The sequence below is a fragment of the Plectropomus leopardus genome, chromosome 4 (genome assembly GCF_026936395.1).
Source record: "Plectropomus leopardus strain MGB_pleo_1.0 chromosome 4, ASM2693639v1, whole genome shotgun sequence".
Lineage (NCBI taxonomy): Eukaryota > Metazoa > Chordata > Actinopteri > Perciformes > Serranidae > Plectropomus > Plectropomus leopardus.
Window position 1 is genome coordinate 3032797 of NC_142179.1, and position 26568 is coordinate 3059364.

The 26568-nt window shown below is 34.2% G+C and overlaps 1 protein-coding gene across 1 annotated transcript; it reads left to right on the forward strand.

The window, feature by feature from the left end:
• Positions 1-1940: 1940 nt before the first annotated feature.
• LOC121965532 (serine/threonine-protein kinase N2-like) lies at positions 1941-26444 on the forward strand. The gene is made up of 20 exons (XM_088076323.1): positions 1941-2384; positions 2593-2764; positions 5477-5628; positions 6206-6392; positions 8168-8296; positions 9957-10066; positions 13787-13930; positions 14431-14506; positions 14661-14853; positions 15413-15548; positions 16380-16432; positions 16526-16583; positions 16670-16761; positions 17301-17477; positions 18089-18151; positions 18312-18388; positions 18851-18993; positions 19099-19206; positions 19404-19484; positions 20250-26444. The coding sequence occupies exons 2-20, from the start codon at positions 2599-2601 to the stop codon at positions 20451-20453; spliced, it is 2349 nt and encodes a 782-aa protein (XP_087932449.1). The 5' UTR covers positions 1941-2384; positions 2593-2598; the 3' UTR covers positions 20454-26444.
• The last annotated feature ends 124 nt before the right edge of the window (positions 26445-26568 follow it).

Genomic DNA, 26568 nt, shown 5'->3' on the forward strand with positions numbered 1-26568 from the left:
TATTACTCGTATTTTTCTCTTAACCTGTTTTTTGATTTATTCCACCCCAAAATTTCTCGGTTATTCAGGCCAGGCCAAAGCTTCAGTTGGACCGACTCGCACTTGCGCACTTAAAAAAAAAGATGCTGAATATCAGTGAAGGAGGAACCTCATTCTGCCGGGCAGTCAAATTAGCCCGTTAGTCACAGGTTGTCTCCGGTTAACTGTTTGTTTCAGGACGATTAAACGAGACTTTTTTTTAATCTGTGTTTATACATACTACACCAAACTACAACACATACTTCATGTTAGGGACTGTTCGTTAGTTATCAGAATCATAAAGGGATTTATTTATTAGGTTTTCACTTACAAGGAATTTGCTTTCATAATAAAAATAATAATAAGATAATTCATACAATTATTATAATTATATTTTCAAAGACATTTTATAGAGGTAGAATTACATAAAAATGTCAAATAAAATAAAGATGTAACATAAAATAATCAAATACAATATGTCCATTAGTTAGAAAAATACATGCATTATTATGTTTTAATTTCACACCAGTATACCCTTAAAATGTTATCACATGATATAATGTAATATAATATTAATTTATGTTATGTTATATTATATAGAAATTATCATAATTTATAATGTCAGCATAATCAACTGATTAATCTGTAATTATACTTACATTAAATAACATTCACAAGGGACATTCATTTTAAAGTAAATATGCGAGAGAGCTCAAGTAGAGTATTCATTATTAAATGATATAATAATAATAATAGATATTATTATTATTATTATTATATTTTCATAGAAGTTTTAAAGAGGTAAAATTGAATAAAAATATCAAATAAAGTAAAGATATAACATTAAAAAATAAAATAAAATATGTCCATCAGTTAAAATATAAGATAAGAATACATTCATTATTATGCTTTAATTTCACACCAGTATATAACTCTTAATATGGTATAATATAATATAATATTATATGTTATGTTATGTTATGTTATGTTATGTTATGTTATGTTATGTTATGTTATGTTATGTTATGTTATGTAGAAATTATTATAATTTATAATGTCAGCATAATCAACTAATTAATCAGTGATTACACTTACGTTGAATAACATACACAACATTTATTTTAAGTAAATATGAGAGAGAGCAAGTAGAGTATCCATATAAAATTCTCAAAATACTTTCATAGTTCATAGTTTTTCTTTTCTCTTTTTTATTATTGACTTTGTCCCTAAATCTTCTTTTAACCCACCCCGTTAGCTTGTAAAGGAGACAATAAAAAAGTCAGCAAATTAATCAATTATAGTTATTATTATTATTATTATTACTATTATGTCCACCACCACTGTGAATGAGTATATTAATGAATTTAAATCAGTCAGTCTGTCAACTTAAGCCCACCAATTTTTAATTTAATTTGGGGACAACAGAGCTGTCATGTCATGCTTTGTTTGTCAAAGCATTTTGTAAACTCTGTTTTTAAAAGTGCTATATAGATAAAGTTATACTAATAACAATAACAACAACAACAATAATAATGCTAATGATTATATAATAATAATAAGAAGAAGAGGAAGAAGAAGAAGATTTATTATTATTATTATTATTATTATTATTATTATTATTATTATTATTATTACTACTACTACTACAGTGTGTGCTGCAGGGCTTGTAAACATCACAGTGCTGTCAGTAAACTATATGTCTGGGATCATGTTCAGCAGTTGCTTCATCACCCCCCCGCCCCCCTCCCCCTGTATGTTGACTACAATCAGGACGCCTGTAATGTCTCTCACACCCCCGTCTTGTTGGAGCAGGTTCAACACATCTCCTGAGCACTGCAGGCTGGTCTCTGCCTCGTCCCAAACAGAGCAGCAGCCCTGTGCTCGTCTTTTGGTTGGTGACAGCACAGGAACATGTGGTCCTGCGGCGTCCAATGCCGAGCCTGGAGCAGGCGATCAGCGCTGTCAGAGCAGCAGCAGCAGCAGCAGAAGCAGCAGTGCTGGCACAGGAGAGGAACTCCGCCGTCCCCCCTGCAGGAAGAAACCCCCCTCAACAACAGAGAGAGAGGGAGGGAGGGAGAGAGATTTGGTTACAGAGCAGAGGAGGATGCGGTGGGAAGGGGATGTTGCAGAGGATGCTGCACGGAGGCAAAAACAAACAGCAGGACAAGCTGTGTGATCCAGGTCTCAAGATGTAGGAGCTGCAGCAGAGGAGCGTGAACGCAGAGCGTGTGCACCACAACGCCAGGGGACTTGTGTTTCAAGGATAGTGAAGGTGGAGAGGCGCAACCTGAGAAGTCGTCCCCTCCACCTCCACAGAGGATGACAAATTAATCCTGATTCAGCGAGGTGCAGAGCATCACCCTGAGGTGAGTGAAGTGCAAAGTCATACTGTCCCCTCCTGATGTCTTCCTCACTTATACCATCACTGCCACTTGTTTTTGTCCAATATGGAGCTGTGTGGTCCCCCTCATGTTGTGCCACCTGTCCTGATAAATCACAGCCCCAGCTGACCTGTCAGGAGGGAGTGAAGCGTGGTGATGAAGTGCTGTCTCTTGATGTGATGTCGTTATCCAGGATCAGATGTTGTCCACAGCTCAGCAGATGCTGCAGGATAGCCGCTCCAAGATCGAGCTGATCCGACTGCAGATTATCAAAGTCACCCAGGCTGGCAGCAGCAGCAGCAGCGGCGGCGGCAGCGGCGGCGGCGGGGACGGTGGAGGAAACCCCAACAGCTCCACTCATGGAGGTCAGGGCCGTGACCCCGTTAGAGGGTCACTGTGGATGTCAAGATTTTGTCTTTACTTTAGAAAATCTTTTAAGGTAAAACAAGGAATATTTCCATCTTCTTCTTGTAAACAAGCTCCAAAAAGGCATAAAATCATCTATTTGCAGCAAATTATGTCCATCCTCAGTTACAACATGATTTGTTAATTCATGTCTTTATTCAAAATATGTAAAAATACAACAAAAGCAGCCGTTAAAACATATTTTTCTTGTATGTAAACAAGCTCAAAAGAGGTATAAAATCATCTATTTGCAGCACATTGTGTCACCAATTACAATATTAATTGTATATTGATGCCCCTCGAAATATGAAAAAATACAACAAAAACAGTAGTTAAAACATATCAACAAAAGTTTCTTAAGATATTTTTTTTGTAAAACTAGGGATATTTCCATATTTTTTTTGTAAACAGGCTAAAAGAAAAAAGGCGAGAAATCATAATATTCAGCAAATGCTATCTGTCCCCAGTTACAGTATAAATTGTAAAGTGATGTCTTTTTTCAGAATATGTAAAAATACAACTAAAACAATGGTTAAAACATTTGTAAAATTAGGGATATTTTCATTTTTTTCTTGTACGTAAACAATCACAAAAGAGGCGTGAAATCACCTGTATATACACATACATACATATACATACATACATATATACATTTTGCAGCAAATTCTGTCCGTCACCAGTAACAACATAAATTGTAAACTGATGTCTTTATTTCAAACATGTAAATTCAACAAAAATAGTGGTTAAAACATATCAAGAAAAGAGAATAATAATGTGGTTTAAAAGAGTGATGATGATTCACTTTAGTTGAATTCAGTAATGTAGGTCAGAGCTTCCCTTTCATTGAAAAGGTTTTCGGTTGACAAGCTGCAAAAAAAGCATTATTTTGAGTTTTGTTTTCGTGTCCCGCAGAACAATCTGTTTTTTAGGAATTTGCTGAGTAAAAAGTTTTTTTTTTTGGTTACGAAAAGGTCAAGTACAGAGACACACTTTATATTAAAAACCTGCAGCTCAGAAATATCATTGCTGAAATAAAAAAACCTGCATTGGTTGAACCGTGTTTCCTGCCAGCCGTCGCCTCTGCGGCTGTTATTTGTATAACCCGGAAAGTGAAACTACTCTGGGCGCGTTTTTAGAGACAGAGAGAGTAAATGTGACATTTAATTCTGAACTGATGTGTGCCATTAGATCCACTCTGAAACTACAAATTACAAAATTATTCCAGGAATCTGAAGAGTGCGAAATATGAGACCAGTGTTTCCTGTCCGTGACCTCTGACCTTATTTCCTGTCATTGATTCTTTATAATGTTGTGATCTGCAGGGAGATGAAGTCCTCTTTACTGCTACTTACATACTAAATGAATGATTTTACTCCAAAATACAAAACAAATATTCAACAACTATCTAACCCTTTAACACCTGGATCGAAATCAGTTTTCCTGTGCTGCGTTCAGACGCTTTTCACAAGCATTTAACCCTTTGAAATCTAAATAAATTGGTCTGATATCTTTGAAAAACACTGAGAAAAAGGCAATGAGGAACTTGGTGGGAAATGTCTCACAAACTGTAAGAAATAATTAAAAGGTGAGACAAAAAATTATCTGAAATGTTGCCTTGAAAAGACAGGGTCAAATGTCGAGAAAACTCTATTTATATATATATATTTATATTTAGAGTTATTTTACAGGGGAAAAAATGTTAATTTAATATAATTTTAATTTTTAATTATAATTTTTCTTATTTGTTTTTTTCTGATTTTTTGCTTATTTTCTCATTTCTAGGACCATTTCTTATTTATTTATTTATTTATTTATTTCTTTATTTATTTATTTATTTATTTATTTATCTATTTATTTATTTATTTATTTTAGAAGTCTCTTAAGGACATTTTCATTAAAAAAAAAAAAAATAGAAAACTTGTCCAGAAAACATTTTTATTGATCTATTTAGAATCATGTTAAAGATTTTTTTCTTTCTTTTTTCCCCTTTTTCTTGAGGTTAGTTATTTGTTTTGTATTTTCTTATTTATTTTGTGTGTTTATTTTTAGGTTATTGTCTTATAACTTTTCACTAATTTCTTACTAATCTTAAAGTAATTTCTTGATAAGCTGCTCATTGTCTTTTTTCCATATTTTTAAGAAAAGAAAAAAGAAATCCAATGTGCTCTGGGTCAAAGGGTTTATTATGTTTACAGATCAGAAAATAAAGATTTAATTTTCAGTTTATTTGACTTTTTTTAATGTATCAGCATAGATGAAAAACAAAAATGCTGTTATCCCAAATGTTAATTGGTGCAGATTCCCTCCAGTAAACTACTGAAAAAAGCAATGACGAAACAGATCAAATGCTTAAAACCAGGAAATCAGATATTTCTAAAGTCTCAAGCAGCAAAAGGAGAGCTTCTTTTCATCTTCAGTGCTTGTCTCTTTATATTAACTTTGCAGCAGGTGAAGGTTTTTATTTCACCTTTTAGAGCTTTCATACATTTCACATAAGTGTCACTTAAATGCCAGAAACATTAAAACAAAGTGATGTTAAGACCTTTGCCTGGAGCACAGTGACATTTTGGAGAAAACAGGCGCCCTTCAGGGTCATAAATATCGATTGCAGGAATGAAAAGAGGATCTATGAGGATGTAACGCTCGTCTGTCCCTCCCTGTCCCCCTCTCAGGGATGTCTCCGCTGGCCGTCAGTGCTGTGGACGCTCGTCTTGCAGAGCTGCAGCACTACATGCAGAGAGAGACGGACACGCTGGTGCTGGCCAGAGACGTGGTGAAGCAGCTGGAGGGAATCTCCGCGCTGGACCAGGCGGCACTGGCTGAGGTGGGACTCAAATCACAGCAGCTCGAAAGCAAATCTTCCGAGCTCAGAAAGAAGCATGCCTATACAAAATGTCTTTATAACTTTCATAACAATATATGTGAAATATTTTACATAATTAATGCATATTTTTTAAAAATATTTTTTAGTTTTTGCAAGGAAATTTCTTTTTTGTTTTTGTTTTTGTTGTTGTTGCTGTTACTTTTTAAAAATGTTTTTGTTTGTTAATTTTCAAGTAATTTTCTTTCATTTAATCTTTCTTTTTACTAATTTCTTGCTAATTTAAGAATCATTTCTTCTTCATACAAATTCACAGGCATCGTCCTTTACGGGTTGAATGAAAACATAAAATGTGCAATGAAAAAAGAAATTCGTGTCAGTTTATGTTGGGTTTTTTTGTCAGAGTGGCACCTTCACTGTGTTAAATGACACTACCTAAAATCTGATATTTATTAAAAGCACAAAATAAGGCTAAAATCTTGAAAAGTCCTGGATTCTAGGAAATAAACTAACCGTATCCTAAAATATCAAACTGCACAGTGTTTGAAAAGACCAAACAGCCTGTTTTTCCTCCCGTCAGGCTCAGTCGCGGGTGCAGGAGTCCTCCCAGAAGCTGGATCTTCTGCGGCTGTCTCTGGAGAAATGCGTGACGGAGAAAAACCAGGAGCCCCTGCAGGAGCCTGAAGGGGGGGTCGACCCCTCCAGACCTGGATGTCCACTGTCCACCTCCTCGTCCATCTTCTCTTTCAGGCCTGCCTCCCTGACTGGTGCGTAGAATTGCAAATATTTTACATGCTTCTAAATAGATTTTCCATTATTATTAACCCCTAAACAGCTGGATCAACATCTTGTGCTGTGTTCAGATGCACTTCACAAGCATTTAAACCTCTCAGACCTGAGAAAATAAGTTTCTTTTTTTAAAAAACATGTGGAAAAAGGCAATGAGCAACTTGGCAAGAAATGTCCCACAAACTGCAAAATAAATAAATAAATAGATGAATAAAGGGGACAAGAAAATGATCTGAAAATTAGCTGGGGGGTTGGGTTATTAGATATTATTTTGATAAAGGGAAAAAAGTCCAGAAAATTTTTTTTTTTTTTATAAATCTTCTGTTTTTTAAATTATGTTACAGAAATACCTTTTTCTTTTCTTTTTTTCCTTTTTATTTTATTTTATTTTTACATATTTATTTATTTATTTATTGCCTTTTCTTAAGGTAATCTTCTTTTGTATTTTATGATTTTTTCTAAATCTTTTTTTTTTTTGGTTCATTTTTAGATAATTGTCTGTAATTAGTTTCACAAAGAAGAATTTTTGGCCAATTTGTTCAAGTTCCAAAGGGTTTATTTTCAGGCACTGAGTCAAGATGTGAATAAATCAAACATTTTTCTAAGTTTCAGCCACAGTTCCCTCTGAAAAAAAAGAACTGTTAGTAGATTTTTTTGTCTTAAACACGCAGCCGTCCTCAGTGGTATCATGGACGCTGAGCGTTTGAACACGGTTCACCATACGGCTGACCTCTGGCAGGGGATAATCAGGACATGTAATCTGCTGGTTTTGGACGGTTCAGTTGTAAGCCCGTCTCTCTCTCTCTCTCTGTACAGGCAAAAAAACAAAAAAGGCCTCTGATGATGCAACAAGGAGACAAATCCTGGAGTTGCTCTGTTGGCAGCGAATAATAAGTGCGAGGTCTCCGAGCGGTGGAAACACTCGGTTGATTTTCTGCTCCACAGCTGTGAGCACTGCAGTAAAATGAGGAAAATTAGGATGTGAGAGCTCCAGAGAGCGCTGATTAGAGGCTCCAGTCCGCAAGATTTATTCATGCTGACAAATGAAAGGTTTTTATTTTGAAACGATGTGGTCATCTGCTTTAACTGAGATTCATCACCAGGCACTACATACACACTATTTAGTGACAACAGTGCTTGTGTGTTGTTAGTTTCACCCTTGATAGCAACAAAAATTGAATTAACGCCTTGGTCGTCATCAGTTTTCTTGTTCTGTGTTCTTTTCACAAGCGTCTAAACCTCTGAAATCTAAAAAAATGGTTTATTTATTTTGATAAATCTTGGGGAAAAAAGGCAATGAGCAACTTGCAAAAAAAAAAATAATAATAAAATGAAAAAGGTGAAAAGAAAATCATCTGAAAATTAGCTGGGGGGGATTATATGATATTATATTTTTAAAAAACTATGGAAAAATGGACAGAAAACTTCATATACAAACCAAATCATTATATATTAAGAGTTATTCGACAAAATAAAATATGTATTTTTTTCTAATTTTTTTTAGCACTTTCTCAAAGTCATTATAGTGTGGTTTTTTTTACTTTACTTTTTTTGCTTACTTTAATGTAATTTTCTTGTAGTTTTCTTTGTTTTTTTGTTAAGTTGCTCATTGCCTTCCTCCTCTCATGCCTTTTAAAGAAATCAAGCCAATTTTCTCAGGTGTTAAAGGGTTAAGTAAATATTCTTGTAAACTGAGAGTCAAATATTCTGTTTTCTTTACATCAAATTTACACTTTATTTTTATTAAATTCAGGGAAACTTGAAGTCAGACTTCTTGGATGTGAGGATTTACTGAAACCTCCGACAATCTCAGAGCAGGAAAACCATCTGAGTCCCACTGAGGACGGTTCAGCTGCTGCTCACGGGACGGACGGACACTCTGGTGAGAGGACATTTAAAACATTTATTTATAATTTAAATTTTACTTTGTACTTTTTAGCAAACATCTTAGTTTCTCAGCTGTGTTTTCTGTTGAGGAAACACGAAACTGACGAGAAAAAACAGAGAAAACAGAGAAAAATAACTGTGGCACTGGATTTTGCTTAAGAGGTAGAAAACCTACAACTACCAGAATGCACTGCGCCGCACCAGACCAATAAGCACTCCTGCTTTATTTATTTATGTATTTGACCTTTAATTTACCAGGAGTAATCCTACAGAGATTTGAAATCTCTTTTTTTAAGGGAGCTCTGTTCGAGACAGCTGCATGACAAATTTCACACAAAATAACAAACAAACGAAGAACACAACAGCAAGAAGTAAAAAACAAACAGCATTACGATTTTTAGAAACAAAAACAAACACAAGACTTGAAACAAACAATCAGCCAATCGAATTAGTGTGTTTGTCCGACTAAAATTAGACTTTTAAAATACATGTTAAAATACATGTTAACATGTCGGTCCCCCGGAAATTGGACTTAGTCGAATTCCTTAAAATTGGACTAACACACCCAGACTGTGCACTGAAGAGAGTTGTTAAAAAAGATTCCCTCGTTCATTTTCACTAATCTGATCATCGATGAATGGAGATGGCTCCGTTTTATGGAACTAATTTTGTTGTTTTGTTTACATTGATTTACAGTTAAAAGCATTTTTTCCTAAAACTGAAACATGCATGATGTAAAGTATAAAGGTTAATCTAATATCAGTTGCATTTTATTGCATTATATCCTCTGCTCAGACGTTGAAAGTCATCTCAAAAAGCCATTTCCTAAATGCCGTGACATTCACTCTGTAATTTCATAAACTTGAACAGAAACAGACAAACGATAAACAAACTCGCTGTAAGTTTGCAGCTTTGGAAGAAGGAGAGCGATTTCTCCTGTGAGGCTCAGTGGGAATAACGAGCCATTAAAAGGATTAAAGTTTCGGGTTTTGGTTCCAGCTGTGGTGATCCACACTAATTTTATATTTAGCCGGCGCTCTTAAGATAATCCTTCATCCTTTATTAGCTCCACAGTGGGGGAATTTGCACTGTGACAGCAGCAGAGCGGATAGAGCAACAACAGGAAGCATCAGCTGCAGCTCACAGACAGAGTCAGAGACGAGCTGATGAACATCGTCGAGCATTTTAGCAGCTTAAGAGACACATGTGCCCCTCAGGAGGTGGTGGAGACCAAAAACAGAGCAAAAAGAGAGAAAATATTGGACCAACATTCATCAGGTGACACAAACATGACTATATTTTCGATTATTTTCCAAGGAATGTGCAAAATTTGATGATTTTGTATTGATGCTTCTATGTTTTGTTAGTTTTATACAAAAACATTTATTTTAATTGTATTTTTTAATGTGCATTTTATGACGTGCAACAAAACACATAAAAAATGAGACTAAGGTGCACATATTATAGTAACTTAATAAATATATGAGTTTATGATGTCTCAGATTTGAGCTTTAAGGTGCTCATTCATAATAATGAGACTTTTCCTGGAAACATTTTCAGTAAACATGCTGACTCATGAGCAGAGATTGGATAAATTTAGGAACGTCTGGTTAGTTTTTGGTTTCAGTGACGTGTTGTTTCTTTGTCTCTCTCAGCGGAGATCAGCGCGGTGCTCAGACTGGACACCAGAGTGGTCGGCCGGACGCACTGGGCCGCCGTCAGCAGGCTGAACTGGGATCAGACGTTCTGCATCCAGCTGGAGCGGGTGAGTCCAGTCCGACAGTCAGTCAGTCCCAACATCCGTCTGTCCACTCTGAGTCTTATTCTGCTGCGGATGTGACATTCAGCTGGTTATTCACGTCCCTGTGTTCATGCCTTAAACATTAATTATCACAATATCTTTTGTGCATGTTCTTAACCCCTGAACACCTGGATCAACATCAGATTTTTTCTGATGCGTTCAGATGCCTTTTATTAGCATTTAAATCTCTGAAACTTGAAAAAATTGGTTTGTTCAGTGGGAGGTTTGTTCACTTTTAAGTTTTCTTATTTTCAGGTAGTTGTTTTCTAACTTTTTACTAATTTCTGGGTCATTTCTTGGTAAGTTGCTCATCGTCTTCTTGCCGTTTGCTCAGGTGTCAAAAAATGATCAGCATACACAAGAAGATCATCTAATCTAATCTCATTATTTTCTGACCTTTTAGCTGCATCACTTTCAGTGAGATGACACTCGCAGCTTCATTTAACATTTTGACTTTAGATGACTTTGTTTGAGTTCACTTTACATTAAAATGTAAGTTACGAATAAACCTAAACATACATTTTTATAAGTATTCAAATCATGTTAATCTCTACCTAATATCTGGCTATTTGTTTGAGAAATCCTCTTTTCATTGTTAGATACTATCAAACAGCAAAAATAACAGTATTTTTATCGCGTCTGTTATGAATTTATGTAGAAAGTGTTGCAGAAAATATCTCCAGCACAGATTTCTGCACATTTAAACCCTCGTTACTGTCGAGCAGCTTCGCTGTGAGCCGGCTTCCAGTATCTGTGAGTCATTTTTCATCCTGATCCAAACCGCCCACGTCCGAGTCGTCCTTCCTCTGCGTTCACTTCCCTCCACATCATCCTGTCTCCACCTGAAATAAGTTCAGTCGCAGACACCAAACGCCACAGAGACGACATGTTCTCTCTGTGTGACGAATGTACAGGACTTTGTGACTTTGTGCAAATACAAACAGCATCAGCAGCTCGCGGGCTGCAGGGATGCTGCAAATGCTGACACACATTTAACTCAGGAGCCGACAGACGGTGCAAGGGCAGCACGCAGGACGCAGGATACACAGGAAATAAACACAGAAACACGAGACATCTGAGGAGCTGCATTTAACCACCATTTAAATGCAGTTTTTGATCCAAACGCAGGAGATGAGGGACATAAATCAGCTTACATGCAGGTGACAAAAGCTTGAAAGTAAAAAATAGAAAGTATGACAGCAGCATTGCAACTTAGAGTACTTAAAACAGTACTCCTGAAAATGAACCAGTATATGAAGTACTGGGCTGATTAGGGAAATGTGAAGCAGGTGTGTGAGAAGGTGAGCAGTGGGAACAGGTGCGGAGGTGGAGGAAGGTCAGGTGACTGAAATGGAGGGAAAGGAATTAAAGCTGATGAGGGAAACTTTCTTTTTGCTTTACTTTTTGATGTGCTCAAGTATGTACTGCTGCACAGAGTAAGCATAAAATTGGGGCAGACTATTTCACTATAACATCTCACCTCAAACTTTGACCCTCTCACTATAGAAATACACAAAACAACCACAAAGAGACACAAAATGACACAAAAAGGACACAAAAGATACAAAAAATTATCCCAATAACACACAAAACAACCCCAAAGAGACACAAAATGACCAAAAAAAAGACCCAAATTCACATCAAAGAAACCGAGATGACTATAAAAAGACACATAACAACCAGAAAGACATAAAATTACCCAAAAAGGACACAAAATTGCCTCAAAGAGATAAAAAAAGTATCACAATAAGACACAAAATTATTTCTGAGACCAAAAATGACTGCAAACCCCCCACAAAACAACCACAAGGAGACACAAAATGACCAAAAAAGACAGAATATAAAGAGACAAAGTTATTGCAATAACACACAAATTCACATCAAAGAAACCCAAACAACTATAAAAAAGACATAAAATTACCAAAAAGGGACACAAAATTGCCTGAAAGATTTTAAAAAATGTTGCCAATAAGACACAAAACAACCACAAAGAGACACAACATGACTGAAAAAAACCCCACACAATTACCTCAAAAAGACAAAATAACGATGGGCAGACATTTAAAAAAGAAGAAAAGATGCTAAACAACTACAAAGACATGCAGAACCACGAGTCTTCGTGTCTCGCTCCTGTGTGATCGGCCACTGAAAGGCAGGTTCATGTAACAGAAGTTTGAAGAATAAACCAAGTTTAGATGAACTTGCTTCAGTTCTGATGAAGTGCTAAAGAAAATAATCCTTAGGTCAGATTATTTTGAATTACACTGAAGATATATTATATTTATTATTATTATTATTATTATTATTATTATTATTATTATTATTATTATTATTATTATTATTATTATTATTATTATTATTAATCATATTTGTTATTATATTATATTTTAAAGCTGCACTGGTTTCTGGTTGTTGTAGTTCTGTCTGTGAGCAGCAGGTGTCTCTCTAACACCTGCAGATATTCGCTCATCACTAAATCTCATCGTTTATCACAGAAAATCTGCAGGACGGTAACAGTGCCGAGGTCGGTGCGAGCAGAGTTTCACTTGATTAAAAAATTTAATAAGTAAAACTTTATAAATAAATACAACTCAATTCAAAATTTAAATTCAGAGAAAGAAATCAGGTGATCCAGTTTCAGATTTTATCCTCTGACTGGAGCAGTTTATCAGCTCAAGGTGTGTATGGTGAATATGTGTATGTGTATTAATTAGGTGTATATATTTACATTTATTATAGATGTATATTAAAAGGATCTCTTGGATGTAATTTTGTGTCTTAAAACCAAAACCAAACACAAAGACATAAAATGACCACAAAAAATGCCTTAAAGTGACACAAAATTAGCTCAATGAGACACAAAATTACATCTAAGAGACCCAGATGACTATAAAGAGACACAAAATGACCAAGAAAGACATAAAAAGTGTCAAAGGGACACCAAATTAACATCCAAAAGATCAAAAGACAAATACAAAAAGACACAAAGCAACCACAATGAGTCACAAATAATTACAAAAAGACCAAAAAAAAGGCAAAATTTCCTCAAAGAGGCATAAAATTATCTCAATAAGACAAAAAAACACGTCAAACAGACCCAAACAACTACAAAAGACCGATATCAACCACAAAGAAACACACAATGACAAGAAATAAAAACAAAAACACAAAATTACTTCAAAGAGACACAAAATTATCTCAATAGGACATAAAATTTCATCCAAGATACCCGTTTTTTTAAATTACAAATGAAAAAAGGGTTTTGAAAAAGGGGGCAGGATTTGATAAGTATTCTTTTCCTCCTTCTCCTTGATGGACATAAAGTACTTTGTTTTTTGAATATATTTGATGAGTATTTTGATGATTTTTTACTAGCTCAAAATTCATTTTTGTTGTCTAATTTTATTTGCTTACTAACTAACAAACATTGTTAAAACTCTTTTTGTTTGTTTTTCATAAACTAAGGAAACTAAAGAACAATAATCCTAAATTATTGTAAAGCAGTAAGTTCTCGAAAAAATATTTTTTGGGGAAAACGGCAAAACTCACACAGAAAACTGAGCAAAAATAACTTTAAGAAGCAAAAATGAATTATATAACCTCAGCCAGACCCACAGTCAGAGTCAGTTTTGAGTAAATTTGTTTACGTTTGCTCATTGTTTTTTTTGGTTTTTTTTGTGACAGTCTCGAGAGCTGGAGGTTTGTATCTTCTGCGGGGACCGGAGGACGATGTGTGCCGTCAAGTTCCTGCGATTGGAGGAGATGATGGACAACGCGAACCTCAACCGGGAGCTCAGTCTGGAGCCGCAGGGCCGCCTCCACGCCCAGGTACTGTGGCGTCTGGTCAGGATTTCAGTATTATGTATTTTTAGGGATAATATTTAGGTTTGACATTCCCCAGTTTTCTCTCTTTGCTTTGAAACATTATTGTAGGTTAGAGGTGATTATTGCAAATTGACAGCAAACAATTAAGAGCTATGAAAGAAAATATAATATATGAGGAATATGTTGACAAGACTGATGATCATGATGTGTTTTTGTTTGTTTTGTTTTTTTTTAGTATTATTGTCTTTTCCTTATTATTGTTATTGTTTTGTTTTTGTTTTTGTTTTTTTAACTACTTTTTTTGGCATTTATTTGTGACATATTGATCTTTTAATATTACAAAGCAATAAACAAACAAACAAACAAACAAACAAACAAATAAAATAAAATAAAATAAAATAAAATAAAATAAAATAAAATAAAATAAAATAAAATAAAATAAAATAAAATAAAATACAGAAATAAAAAAGTCAGTGTCTAAAAAACATCTGTTCGGTTTACAGCTTCAGTTCATCGACACTGTGGTCGAGCGGCAGCCGAAACTGAGACGTCAGCGCTGCATCTTCACTAAAGAACGAGGTACAGACTGAAGACCCTCGAGGATCCGCAGAGTTTATTTGTTTTTCTGCAGCGCAACTGAAGCATATTTAAAGTCTCCACGTTCTTCACCTCAGTACTGGTTTATTTGCTGTTTGTTTTATTTGTATTTTAAGATTTTTTTTGTCTTCCTCAGGGAAGAACTTCCTGCGAGCGGCTCAGATGAACATGAACTTTGCCACATGGGGTCACCTGATGATGAGCATCCTCCCTCGCTACAGCTCCTTCACCACGTTCAGCTCGTCTCTCTCCACGACCCCCGACCTGCTGGTCAACAACACGCCGCGTCCCACCGAGAGGGAGCCTCAGACCACCTCTCCACTGCCAAGGTCAGACACAATCTAAGTATCCCGTGGTAATAATAATAATAATAATAATAATAATAATAATAATAATCATCATCTTTTGTCCTCTTTTCTTTTGCATAGCACCTTTCATACATAAAATCCAACTAGAGGCTGCTTTACATACAAAAATGCTAAAAATGAAAACCTGACAATATATAGAAATATGTATATTTGTCAAATCAAATAAATAAATAAAATAAAATAAAATGAAAATTTTAAATTAAATTATTGTACTGCACATGGACACCGTAACTCTGGGAAAAAGTTGCAGACAGGCTAGATGTGGAAACAAATAAAATAAAATAAAATATTAAAGAAATATTAAACAATAAAAGTCAAAATGGTAAAAGTTCATAAAAAGCATTAAACAAGTGTAAAAACATAATGTTTGATCAAAATAATTTGAAGGTGGAATTAATAAAAGCAAGGGCATAAAAACGGGTCTTGATGGTTCTGAAGCATCAACACTGAAAACACTCTGCTACAAGTAAAAGTCCTGAAAATGTTTTTTTTGTGTTGTTTTGTGTTTGTTTACCTGCAGCGAAGCTCCAGAGATCAGACTGAGCGTCACTGAGGATCAGCCGTCTCCCACCAGCCTCGACCAGGGAGACGACGCTCCCAACATCATCAGCACAGCTCGCAAAACCCTGTCTGTGACCGCATCGCAAGAAAAACTGGTAAATTATGATTTATAAACCTGCCAGACAGAACATGTCACAAAATTTTATTTTTTTTCTCTCTTCTTTTATCCAAAGTGACTTTGAAAGAGATAAACAATAGCAAAAGATGAACCCTTTGAAACATGAGCAAACTGGCTTCAATTCTTTCAAAAGCATCATGAGAAGCAATCAGCAACTTAGAAAGAAATGACAGAAAAAAGCTTTAAAATAAACATAAAAGACAAGAAGAAACTAGAAAAAAACGAGAAAAGAAAATTACATTGAAAAGTGCCAAAAACAAGAAGGAAATGAAAATGAAAATTTTATGTTTCTTTCTGTAACATTATTTATTATTTATTTGAAATATACAATTTTAACTTTATAAATATAGTTTTATGGACATTTTTCCCTTTTCCCCCCTTTTTTGCAGTTTGTGGAACTTTTCTTGCCTTTGAAATCTGAGCAAATTGCCTGATTTTTTCTTAAAACTCACTTAAGAAGAAATTACCCAAAAATTAACCAAAATAACTGTAAAAAGTAAAAGAAAATTACATTTAAAAAGTGATAAAAAAACAAATATTCTGTGAAATAATTTAACAATAAATAATTTAACAATTCTCATGATTAGAAGTAAATATAATAAATATATTTTTAGAAGTTTTTCTAGCTTTTATAAGAATTCTTTTCAATTTTGACAACATTTCTTGCCAAGTTGCTCATTGCACAATAAAACTGGTGTTGGTCCATGTGTTAAAGGGTTAAATATACAACATTATAAGCAATATTATGACAACATAAAGACATCACAGCACAAGACTGACAGAAAATATTCCTTCTCTCTGTTTGCAGTCGTCCATAAACAACACAGAAGGAAGTGAAGATCAGCCCGTATCTGCGCTGAAGTACACACACAAATACTGTTTTTATATACCCCAAATATAAAGAACGAAGCGTCGCTTTTATTTTATATTTTTGTCTCTTTTTTTTCTCAAAAGGATGCAGATGGATGACTTCAAATACATGTCAGTTCTGGGCAGAGGACACTTTGGGAAGGTAACTGTTTAAAAGTATTATTAAAAAAACTTCTTGTTGTGTTTTTTTGTACTCACCAGTTTGGTTGTGAATGTTTTCTGTTTTAGGTCCTGCTGGCAGAGTTTAAGAAGACGGGAAAACTGTACGCCATCAAAGCCTTGAAGAAAAGAGACATCGTGACCCGTGATGAAGTGGACAGGTGTGTGTCTGTGTGTGTATATATTTGGATCAAAACAATATAAGAAAAAACAATTAATTTGAATGGAAATTATGTATTATAAAATAAAGTATAATAATAATAATAATAATAATAATAATAATAATAATAATAAAATACTATAATTTTGAAATTAAATAATAAAATATAAAATAGTAAAAATTTCAAATAAAATCAAATGTAATAAAAAAATTAATAATACATTATATATTACATTAATTTGAATTAAAATCTGATGTAAAATAAAATAATATAAATTTCAAATAAAATGATGTAAAATGTATGTATGTATGTATACATATATTTATATTTAAGAAACAAAGTCACACAGTATCATATAAAATAACTTTCAAATAAAATCCATTATATAAAATACTAAAACTAATATAAAATAATATAATTTTGACTTAAAATAATATGATGTAATATAAAGTATGACATAATAATAATATTAAATAATATAAATTTGAAATGTATAAAGTCCAGAGTACCTTGTGTTGACGTGAGGTTTTATCCTGCAGCCTTATGAGCGAGAAACGGATCTTTGAGATGATCAACGCATCCAGACATCCGTTCCTGGTGAACCTCCACGGCTGCTTCCAGACCAGCGACCACGTCTGCTTCGTCATGGAGTATTTACCCGGCGGCGACCTCATGATCCACATCCACAACAACGTCTTCACCGAGGCCCAGACCAGGTTCGTACTGCGTGTCCTCCTCTTCACTGACGACACTCCGCTGTTTGTGTGATGCAGAGCAGAAATTAGCAAAAGATGTGAATACCTCTTCCATCACTGGGCATCAATATCATCAATCTCAGTATATGGCATAAATATTCATCAAATATGTGTGCTTATATATAAATACATGTTTTTACCATCTTCTATACCATCTTTCTTTCTGGTCGATGTTCAGCTAAAGTTGTTTGGGTCGGTCTCTTTGACGTAATTTTGTGTCTTATTGAGATAATTCTGTGTCTTTTTGAGGCATATTTGTCCTGTTTTTGTTTTTTTTTGTAATAATTTCTCGACTCATTGTGATTGTTTTGTGTCTTTTTGTATTTGTTTGGGTCTCTTTGATGTAACTTTTTTATTCGTCTGGATTTTATGCAGTTCATAACTAAACAGAGACAGTAAATATAGGACAGATTTTACAATTAACAGTAGTTTGATAGCTTTTTTCATATATTTTAATTAATTTTGAAAAAAAAGGGGTCCTTCAAAGGAACCTTTTAACATTTGAAAAAAAGCGCATCAAGTGTGCGTCGTATTCTGTATTTTAATCCACCGTCTGTTGTTGTTGTTTACAGGTTTTACTCAGCTTGTGTTCTGCTGGGTTTAGAGTTCCTGCATCTGAATAAAATCATCTATCGGTGAGTCAGAGAGGTCGAAGAGCTGACGAGTGTCTGTTCTGTAGCCTCAGGTATTATAACATTTACAGTGTGTTTTACTGTGTGTGTGTGTGTGTGTGTGTGTGTGTGTGTGTGTGTGTGTGTGTGTGTGTGTGTGTGTGTGTGTGTGTGTTTTACACAGAGATCTGAAGCTGGACAACCTGCTGATGGATGCAGACGGGTTTGTGAAAATCACAGACTTTGGACTTTGTAAAGAAGGTGAGTTGATTTAGGACACCGTCTGTATACATCACACACCTCTGCAAATACACAGAGGTGGAAAGTAGCATTGTACATTTACTCAGGTACTGTACTTATATATATAATTTTTAGGTACTTGGATCTATCAGTTTAACCCGTTTAAACTTGGGCAAATTGGTTTGATTTGTTTCCAAAACAAAAAAGAAAAATGGGAAGTAGGCAATGAGCAACTTTACAAGATGTGGCCGAAAAAATATTTAAAAAAAAACAGAAAAAAAGTTAAAAGAAAATTACCTGAAAATTAGCCCTAAAAAGTAAAAGTCAAAAAACAAGAAAATTACCTTAAAAAAGTGCCTTTATTTCTTTGTAATTAATTTTAAAAATGTTGTTGTTAAACATGGTCCCAAAACAATCTGTAAATCAATATTTTTTGCTATTTTACATTTTTTGTGATTATTCATTTCGTAAATATTTTGGCAGGGATGGGTCACGGAGATCGGACCTCGACTTTCTGCGGGACCCCTGAGTTTTTGGCCCCTGAGGTCCTGACAGACGACAACTACACCCGAGCGGTGGACTGGTGGGGGATGGGCGTCCTCATCTTCGAGATGCTCGTAGGCGAGGTTGGTAACACATTAGGGTTTATTGTTTATTTTGAATTTATTTATTTGTGTTTATTTAGCTATTTTTGTGAAATGTGACTCAGCGTCTCTCTGTCCTGTTAAAAGTCTCCTTTTCCTGGTGAGGATGAGGAGGAGGTGTTTGACAGCATCGTCAACGATGACGTGCAGTATCCCAGCTGTCTTCCTCCTGACGCCGTCGCAATCATCCAGAAGGTAAAAAAAAAATCTGTTGCTCACAATTTTATTACATTTTATTGAGATATTTATGCCTAATTTTATTTCCCATTAATTCAGTATAACATTATTTGGTGTAGGCTTTTGGTGAGGGATCATGAATAGAATGTAAAATATTATTTATTCATTTATCAAGTATAGTTTTTTTTACAAACTGTGCGATCATGTGTCCGCAGCTGTTGAAGAAAAATCCTCTGAAAAGAATCGGAGCCGGAGAGAGGGACGCAAACGAGGTCAAAGGAGAGAAATTCTTTGAGGTAAATCACTTTATTTAAACATCCCGTATAACTCTCTAAATAAATCCATTTGTGTATTTGTTAAAATACATATTAACCACTTGTGATACAATCTAATGAGGTATTGATTTGTATTGATGAGGCACATTTATGTACCGAACCTAAAACTTTGATACAACACTTTATTTTTTTTTAGATTTGGAAATTTATTCATTTATAATTTTGTTATTATATATTTAAAATTATTTCAGAGAATGATTATATTTTTAAGCACATTTTTTCAGGTCGCTTTCTTATTTATTTATTTATCATACCTTTTTCTTATTTTTTTCCCACTAATTTACAGGTAACTTTCTTTTATGTTTTACAAATATTTTTGTTAATTTTTTGGTCAATTCTTCTTAAGTTTCTCATTGCCTTTTCCCCATGTTTTTAAGACAAAAATAGACAAATTTGCTTATGTATCAAAGGCTAAAGTAAAACTATTAAATTTCCTGTACTTAAGGAGTAAATGTACTCATTGTGCAGTTTTTTTTTGTGTGTTCCAATTGTATCTGATGTATTTGGATAAATATTACTGCTATTGATTAGAGCACACGATACGATACACAATATGATATACGATACAATACACGATACGATACAAGATACGATATACAATACGATACGATATACAATATACGATGCGATATATGATATATATATATATAATATTAGTTCATTCTAATACTGGTATATTATGTGTTTTTTCAAAATTGAATTATGAGAGGATAACTTATCTTTCAGACCATCGACTGGGAAGCCCTTCTGGCCAAGAAAGTGAAACCTCCGTTCCTGCCGTCAATCAAAGAGTTGATGGACGTCAGCAACTTCGACAGCGAGTTTACTCGACTTCAGCCGATCTTGTCGCCTCCCTCCAAACCCTTCATCCTCTCTGCGGAGCAGCAGGAGGCCTTCGCAGACTTCGACTTCTGCGCCCTGCACGGATGAAGGACGAGCTGAAAAGACCAGGGTGGGAAAAATTATTACATTTATTTATTGCTGGGAACATCAAACATCATTTTTATTAAACTGCATAAAAAATATTTTTGGATTAAAAACATTAACGTTTTAGCAGTTTAAATTCAGTCACAATTGTTATCTAAAAGGCTATATTTGAAATATTTAGCTAATTTTCCTCACATTTGAGACAGAAATTCATGTAAAACACGTAACTATTGAAAATATGTTTAAATATAACAAAAAAAATGTAGATATTAAATCTAAATGTTAAACCTACATTTTAAATGTTAAGTATGAATAGGTCTATTGACGCTTAATCTAAATATTTAATCCAAATGTCAGTTTTTAATGTTAAATCTGAATATAAACTCTAAATTTAAATGTTAAATACAGGTATTGACCACAAATCTAAATGTTAAATCTAAATATTAACTCAAAATCCAAATTTTCAATTTAAATATAAAAAAATATGCAAATAATATATAGCATGATTTTCTCAGGTTTGAAAAACAATAGTGTGGGTTGTTTGCATATTTTCCAAATGTTCAGATTTAATATTTAACATTTTTTATGTATTTACTTAAAATGAGAAATTACATATAACATGTTTTTTTACATGAAATTTTATATATGATGTGATGAAAGGTGGCCAAATATTCGATATATAACAACTAAACAGATATCACAAAGTGTCAAACTATTCCATTGAAGAGAAATTAAATAATGGGGCAATAGTTTGTTTAAAAAAATAAAATAGAAAAGCGAGTTTGTCAAAAGACAGATACATCAACAGCTAGCCTGGATCTACTGAAAAGTTGTTAAGTTGTTAAGAAAATCTGTCTTAGTCAGCAGGTCAGTAAGTTTTTCATCTAAAGAAGATAAATAAGTGTATATCTCAAAACGTAAAGCTATTTATTTAAAAAATATTTGTATTTTGTTAATTTAAGCCCCAGTTTATTCAAAAGTTGCGGACTAGAGAGTGAATTTTCAAAGCCAGAAATCTGACCTCCTGGCCCAATAATCATTCAGCTATTTTTATTGATCAACAACCGTTCGCATCCCTCAAAAAAAGTCTCCCACCCTGGTCTTGATAACAAATAAACATATTTCTGCAGCTCGGTCATTTTCAAACAGGAACTCTAAATTCGATCCCATGGCTGATTTCGCGGACTGTTCTCACCACCATCCAATTGACAGCCAAACGTGGATCAAACAAACCAGGCAGCATCTTTTTTTTGTTTTAACAGAGCAAAAGGAAGTGATAATAACCCTTTATATTCTCTGTGGAGAGTCGAGCTTTGTTCTGACTGTTCCAGTGGAAACACAACTCACCTGCTCCTGCTATTAAGAGTTTATTTATGAGACACGGTCAGGTGAATTGTTGTAGAAACAGATACAGGATGCTTGAAGAGTTTAACTGTTTCCTCCCTCATCTTAATTCTTTATAGTTTAAGTTAAAATACAAAACAGTATGAGCAAAATCTTAATTTACATTTGCCTACATTTCATAAAGCTTTTATAAAATATTTTTATAATACTGTTAATAGAGTCAGTTTATTGTCATTTATGAGGTTGAAATTTAACAAATATTCTGGCTTTCAGTAAGTATTGTTGAACTTGCACTTGCATCCAGTAATTCTCCTTTTTACATCAAAATTTCATCCTTTTCCTCTTGCGACACAACACAAATTTGCAAATTTTGCATCTGATGCATCAGTAATTAATACAGTGACTGGCTGGAGTCTTAAAAAGTCTGTAAACTGCCTCAGGTTTCCTCAGAAATGTATAAAATTATGATTGTCAGACCTTTGAAAGTTACATTATAATACTGACTGGTGTTCAGCAATGTTGGTTGCCTCAGTTGTTGATGCATCAGTCACAACTGGGGCATAATTATGTAATGTGGTGAGTGGAAATGTCTCAATAATCATGACGACATTATATCACACTGGAAAACTACAACCGCTCAAAGAGGAACATAGAATAAAAGCAACACTGGGAGACAATTAATGGAAAATTTCCCTCAATAACACTACAAAAGGATAAAACAAATAGCCTAAAATACCTCTGATAGTTGTATTTTTAAAAAATAAATCATTCTTTATTTGTTTCACCAAATTTAGATTAACTGCATCCCTATAATTTCTCTGTTATTTTTGGGAAGGCTCTGTAATAATAAATTGCAGATATTCCAATATCAAGACAATAAAAAATATAAATCATAAAATATGTTTAAAAATCCAGAATTGTTTGATAGTCACTAACCTTCTCAGTAATGTTAACAATTTCCGCATAGTCTCCAGTTGTTAGTGTTAGCTACAAACTAAGCTAAGTAGCTACCTGGCTAATGTGGCTCCTTTAACAATGTCAGTGCTAACAGCTAGAAACCATTAGCACTTCTTAGCATTAATCAAGTCAAGAAAAATTAACTTAATCGCAACTAAAAACCATAGCAGTTAGCATTTGCCACATTTGATAAAATTGATTAGGCTAATGCTAACTGCTACTACCACTACTGGAACCTAGCAGTTAATGTTAGCATTAGTTGCATTAGCTAAACTTGACTAATGCTAACTACTTCTACCAAGAGCGTAGCAGTTAGCATTAGTCACAGTACACAAAGTTTAGCATACTTGACTAAAGCTAACTGCTAGTACTGAGACCATAGCAGTTAGCATTAATCATGTTTGGTAAAATTAATGAAGCTAACAGTAATAGCAGTTGGCATTAGTCACAGTACATAGAATTTACTTGACTAAGTTGGCTTATTGCTACGACTGAAAGCATAGTAGTTAGCATTAGTCGCATTCGATAACATTTACTTGTCTAATACCGACCGCTACTAAAACCATAGCTGTTAGCATTAGTCACAAAATTTACTTGACAAATGCTAAAAGCTAGAACTGAAACCATAGCAGTTAGCATTAGTGACATAGCATTTACTGAACTAACTGCTAACCTACTACTGACACCATAGCTGTTAGCGTTTGTGAAAATTTACTTGACAAATTGCTATTGCTATGGCTGATACAGCAGTTGTTAGCATTAGTCACAAATTTAATTGACAAAAGCTAACTGCTACTACTGAAACCATAGCAGTTAGCATTAGCAACATAAGATAAAATTTACTAACTGCTATGCTAACAGCTACTACTGAAACAATAACAATTAGCATTAGTAACATAAGATAAAATGTATATGTCACCTTAGATTAAATGCTAATGCTAACAGCTACGGCTGAAACCTTAGCAATTAGCCTTCGTCCCGTTACATAAAATTAAGATCGACTTAACCAATGCTAACTGCTGCTATTTTCATGCTTATCAAGTCCAAGTTTATTTGTTAAATTATTGGCTCACAGTCATAAATTTTACATAAATTAACTATAAATGTACATAAACTATTATTTCCATTTTTAATAAACTATAAATATAGGCCTAATCTTTGCTACTAATGACAGTCGTAGCCTCTTCAAGCATCCTGCGTGTTGGAGACAGATTCGGCTTGCTTTGTGGCCTTTGCTTATTATATTTATTCATAATAATTATGTACAGTACGTGCTGCCGTTTCTATGCATCACTGTGACAGGCTTCGCCCACTGCCTTGACCAAACAAACGAAACAAGCTAACCCAATTTCTGGTTACAAGCCTTTTTTAAAACACGGAAAATATTTCACGTAGTATTTGTCGAGTCATTCCCTCGTAAAGCAGAGACGCATTCACATATCAGTCGACTGTTTTTCTGTTTTTCCAACTGTAGAAGTGCATGGCACCGTGGTGAACTTGTGCACTAGAACTCCTGTAAATGCTAGCGATATATAAAAGAGAAGCCATAGAGAATCTAATATAGCCATAATAGTCAGAAAATATCTGTATTTTGAATTTAGCTAAAATCATATTCTGTGATACTGAAGCTCTAATGATGTCAGTGCAATAAGAAAAGAGGAGGAGGAAGAGGAGCGGCAGGGACGAAGCTTTAAGATGAATTTCTTGATTTTGTTGAAGAAAATTCCCAATTTTTCCTTCCAGCCTTTTTTTAATTTTTATATTCTTAAACTCCCAGCTGAGTTTAAAAATATCAACATGAAGGGGAGAACTTTTGGGTGCCATATTAAAATTTAATTTGGGACTTTAAAGAGTAACTTAAGACTAAATCCTCTTTTGAGAGTCAGTAAATTGCATGTATAGTCATTTTTAAGTGATCTCATCTCTGTCTTTTGTGTTCACTGCAGCAACAGATCTTTTGGGTTTTTTGTCCAGAGCAAAACTTTGCAAATATGTACTCCGGACAAAAAATAAATAACCAAATCTGCAACATCATCTTGTATTTCACACCTCCAGAATACAAAGCAATGCAACATGAAAATATTCAGTATGAAAACAGAAATCAGCTCCAAAAAGTTTGCCGATAGCCAAAGATGCCAAAAATGCAGGTATTAGTCAACTGTACTGTCTCGGGGAGTCATCCAAAAGTCCAAAAACTGCAGTTTAATTTCTTGGTTACAGTAATTTAACCCTTTTAAACCTGAGCTAAATTTCTTTTTAAAAACATGGGAAGGCAATGGACAACCTAATAAGAAATGACCAAAAAAATTTGCAAGAAATTACTAAAAAGTTACAAAGATATTTCTTGAAAATTAGCAAAGAAAGAAAAGGAAATTACCAGAAAAAAGCTTAAAAACATTAATAATTCTGTATTGTAATTTTTAATATATTATTATGATAATCATAAATATAGTTTTCTGGACATTTTTCCCAAGCTTTTTTAAAAATATTTTTCTAAATCTAATAAATCTTGCAATTTGTTTCACATTTTTTGCCAAGTTGCTCTGTGCCTTTTTATTCCCATGTTGTACATGATGAAATCAAATCAATCTGCGCAGGGTTTAAATACTTGTGAAAGACCTCCGAACGCACACTAAAAATGATGTCTCACAAGGTTTCAAAGGGTTAAAAAAGACATTTACATTAACGGACATATAGTAGTGAAATACAAGTGTTTGGCCTCATGTGTAAACAGCTACAATGAAAAAAAAGAGAAAAATGCAGCCGAAGATCATCTAATATATCACATCATATATATATATGAAAGAGAGAAATAAATAATTCAAAACTTTTCCATGACTTTCCAGAGACTTTTCTTGCAAAACGTGCCTGATATTTTTGTTTTAAACTGTTTAAACATAATTTCAAACAAAACGTCACATCGATGCATATAAAGGCTACGTTAGGTCAACAGATAATAAATTTGTCATTATGTTACGTAACGTGGAGGGTTATCCACCGATGATTACTGGAACAATTTCATGAGACAAAATTCCAAGATTCCAAGAAAGATTTTTATGAACTTGAATTTTTCCAGGCCTCAAAAATGTGCATGCAAAATTCCATGACTTTTCCAGGTTTTCCATGACTGCGGGAACCCTGTATTTAGTCTACAAGTCAGGATATGAGCGCAAAATCAGTTTTAAGTACCTTGTTTATGTGTCCGTTTTCTTCCCTGATGTTTTGGCAGATTCTGGGCAATTTGAGATCACAAACATTTTTTTGATTAGCACACCTCAGCTGGCGACATGGTGATGCAATGGTTAACACTGTCACACTCACATGTCCTGCATGTCTCCCTACTTCAACACAGCTGAATGAAATGATCAGCTCGTTATGAAGAAGCTTCGACTGAAATCTGAAATCTGAATCAGCTGTTAGAGCAGGCAGAGATCTGAAACATGCAGAACCTCGTATGGAAGGAATTATCTGCCATAGATCTCATTTAAATGCATGTGAAGGAGGATTTTTTAAAACTCTCACAGGGTGTTAAGTTGCTCTTTAAACCAACAGGAAGACTGTCCTGAACTGAAAGGGTTAAGTTTGTCCGTCCATGTGTCCCTGAGCGAGTTAATGAACGCTCCACCTGCTGTGGATGAAAGATCGTCAGCTAAATTAATGATGTAAGATGTAACATGAAAACCAGCCGGTGTTGATTTAGCTGCTGTAGCACTTTAAGTTGATGCTGCTCAAATATTACATGTTATTATGTGTCAGTACTGTATTTATGTATTTATGTATTTATGTATTTATGTATGTATGTGACTCAGAATGTCAG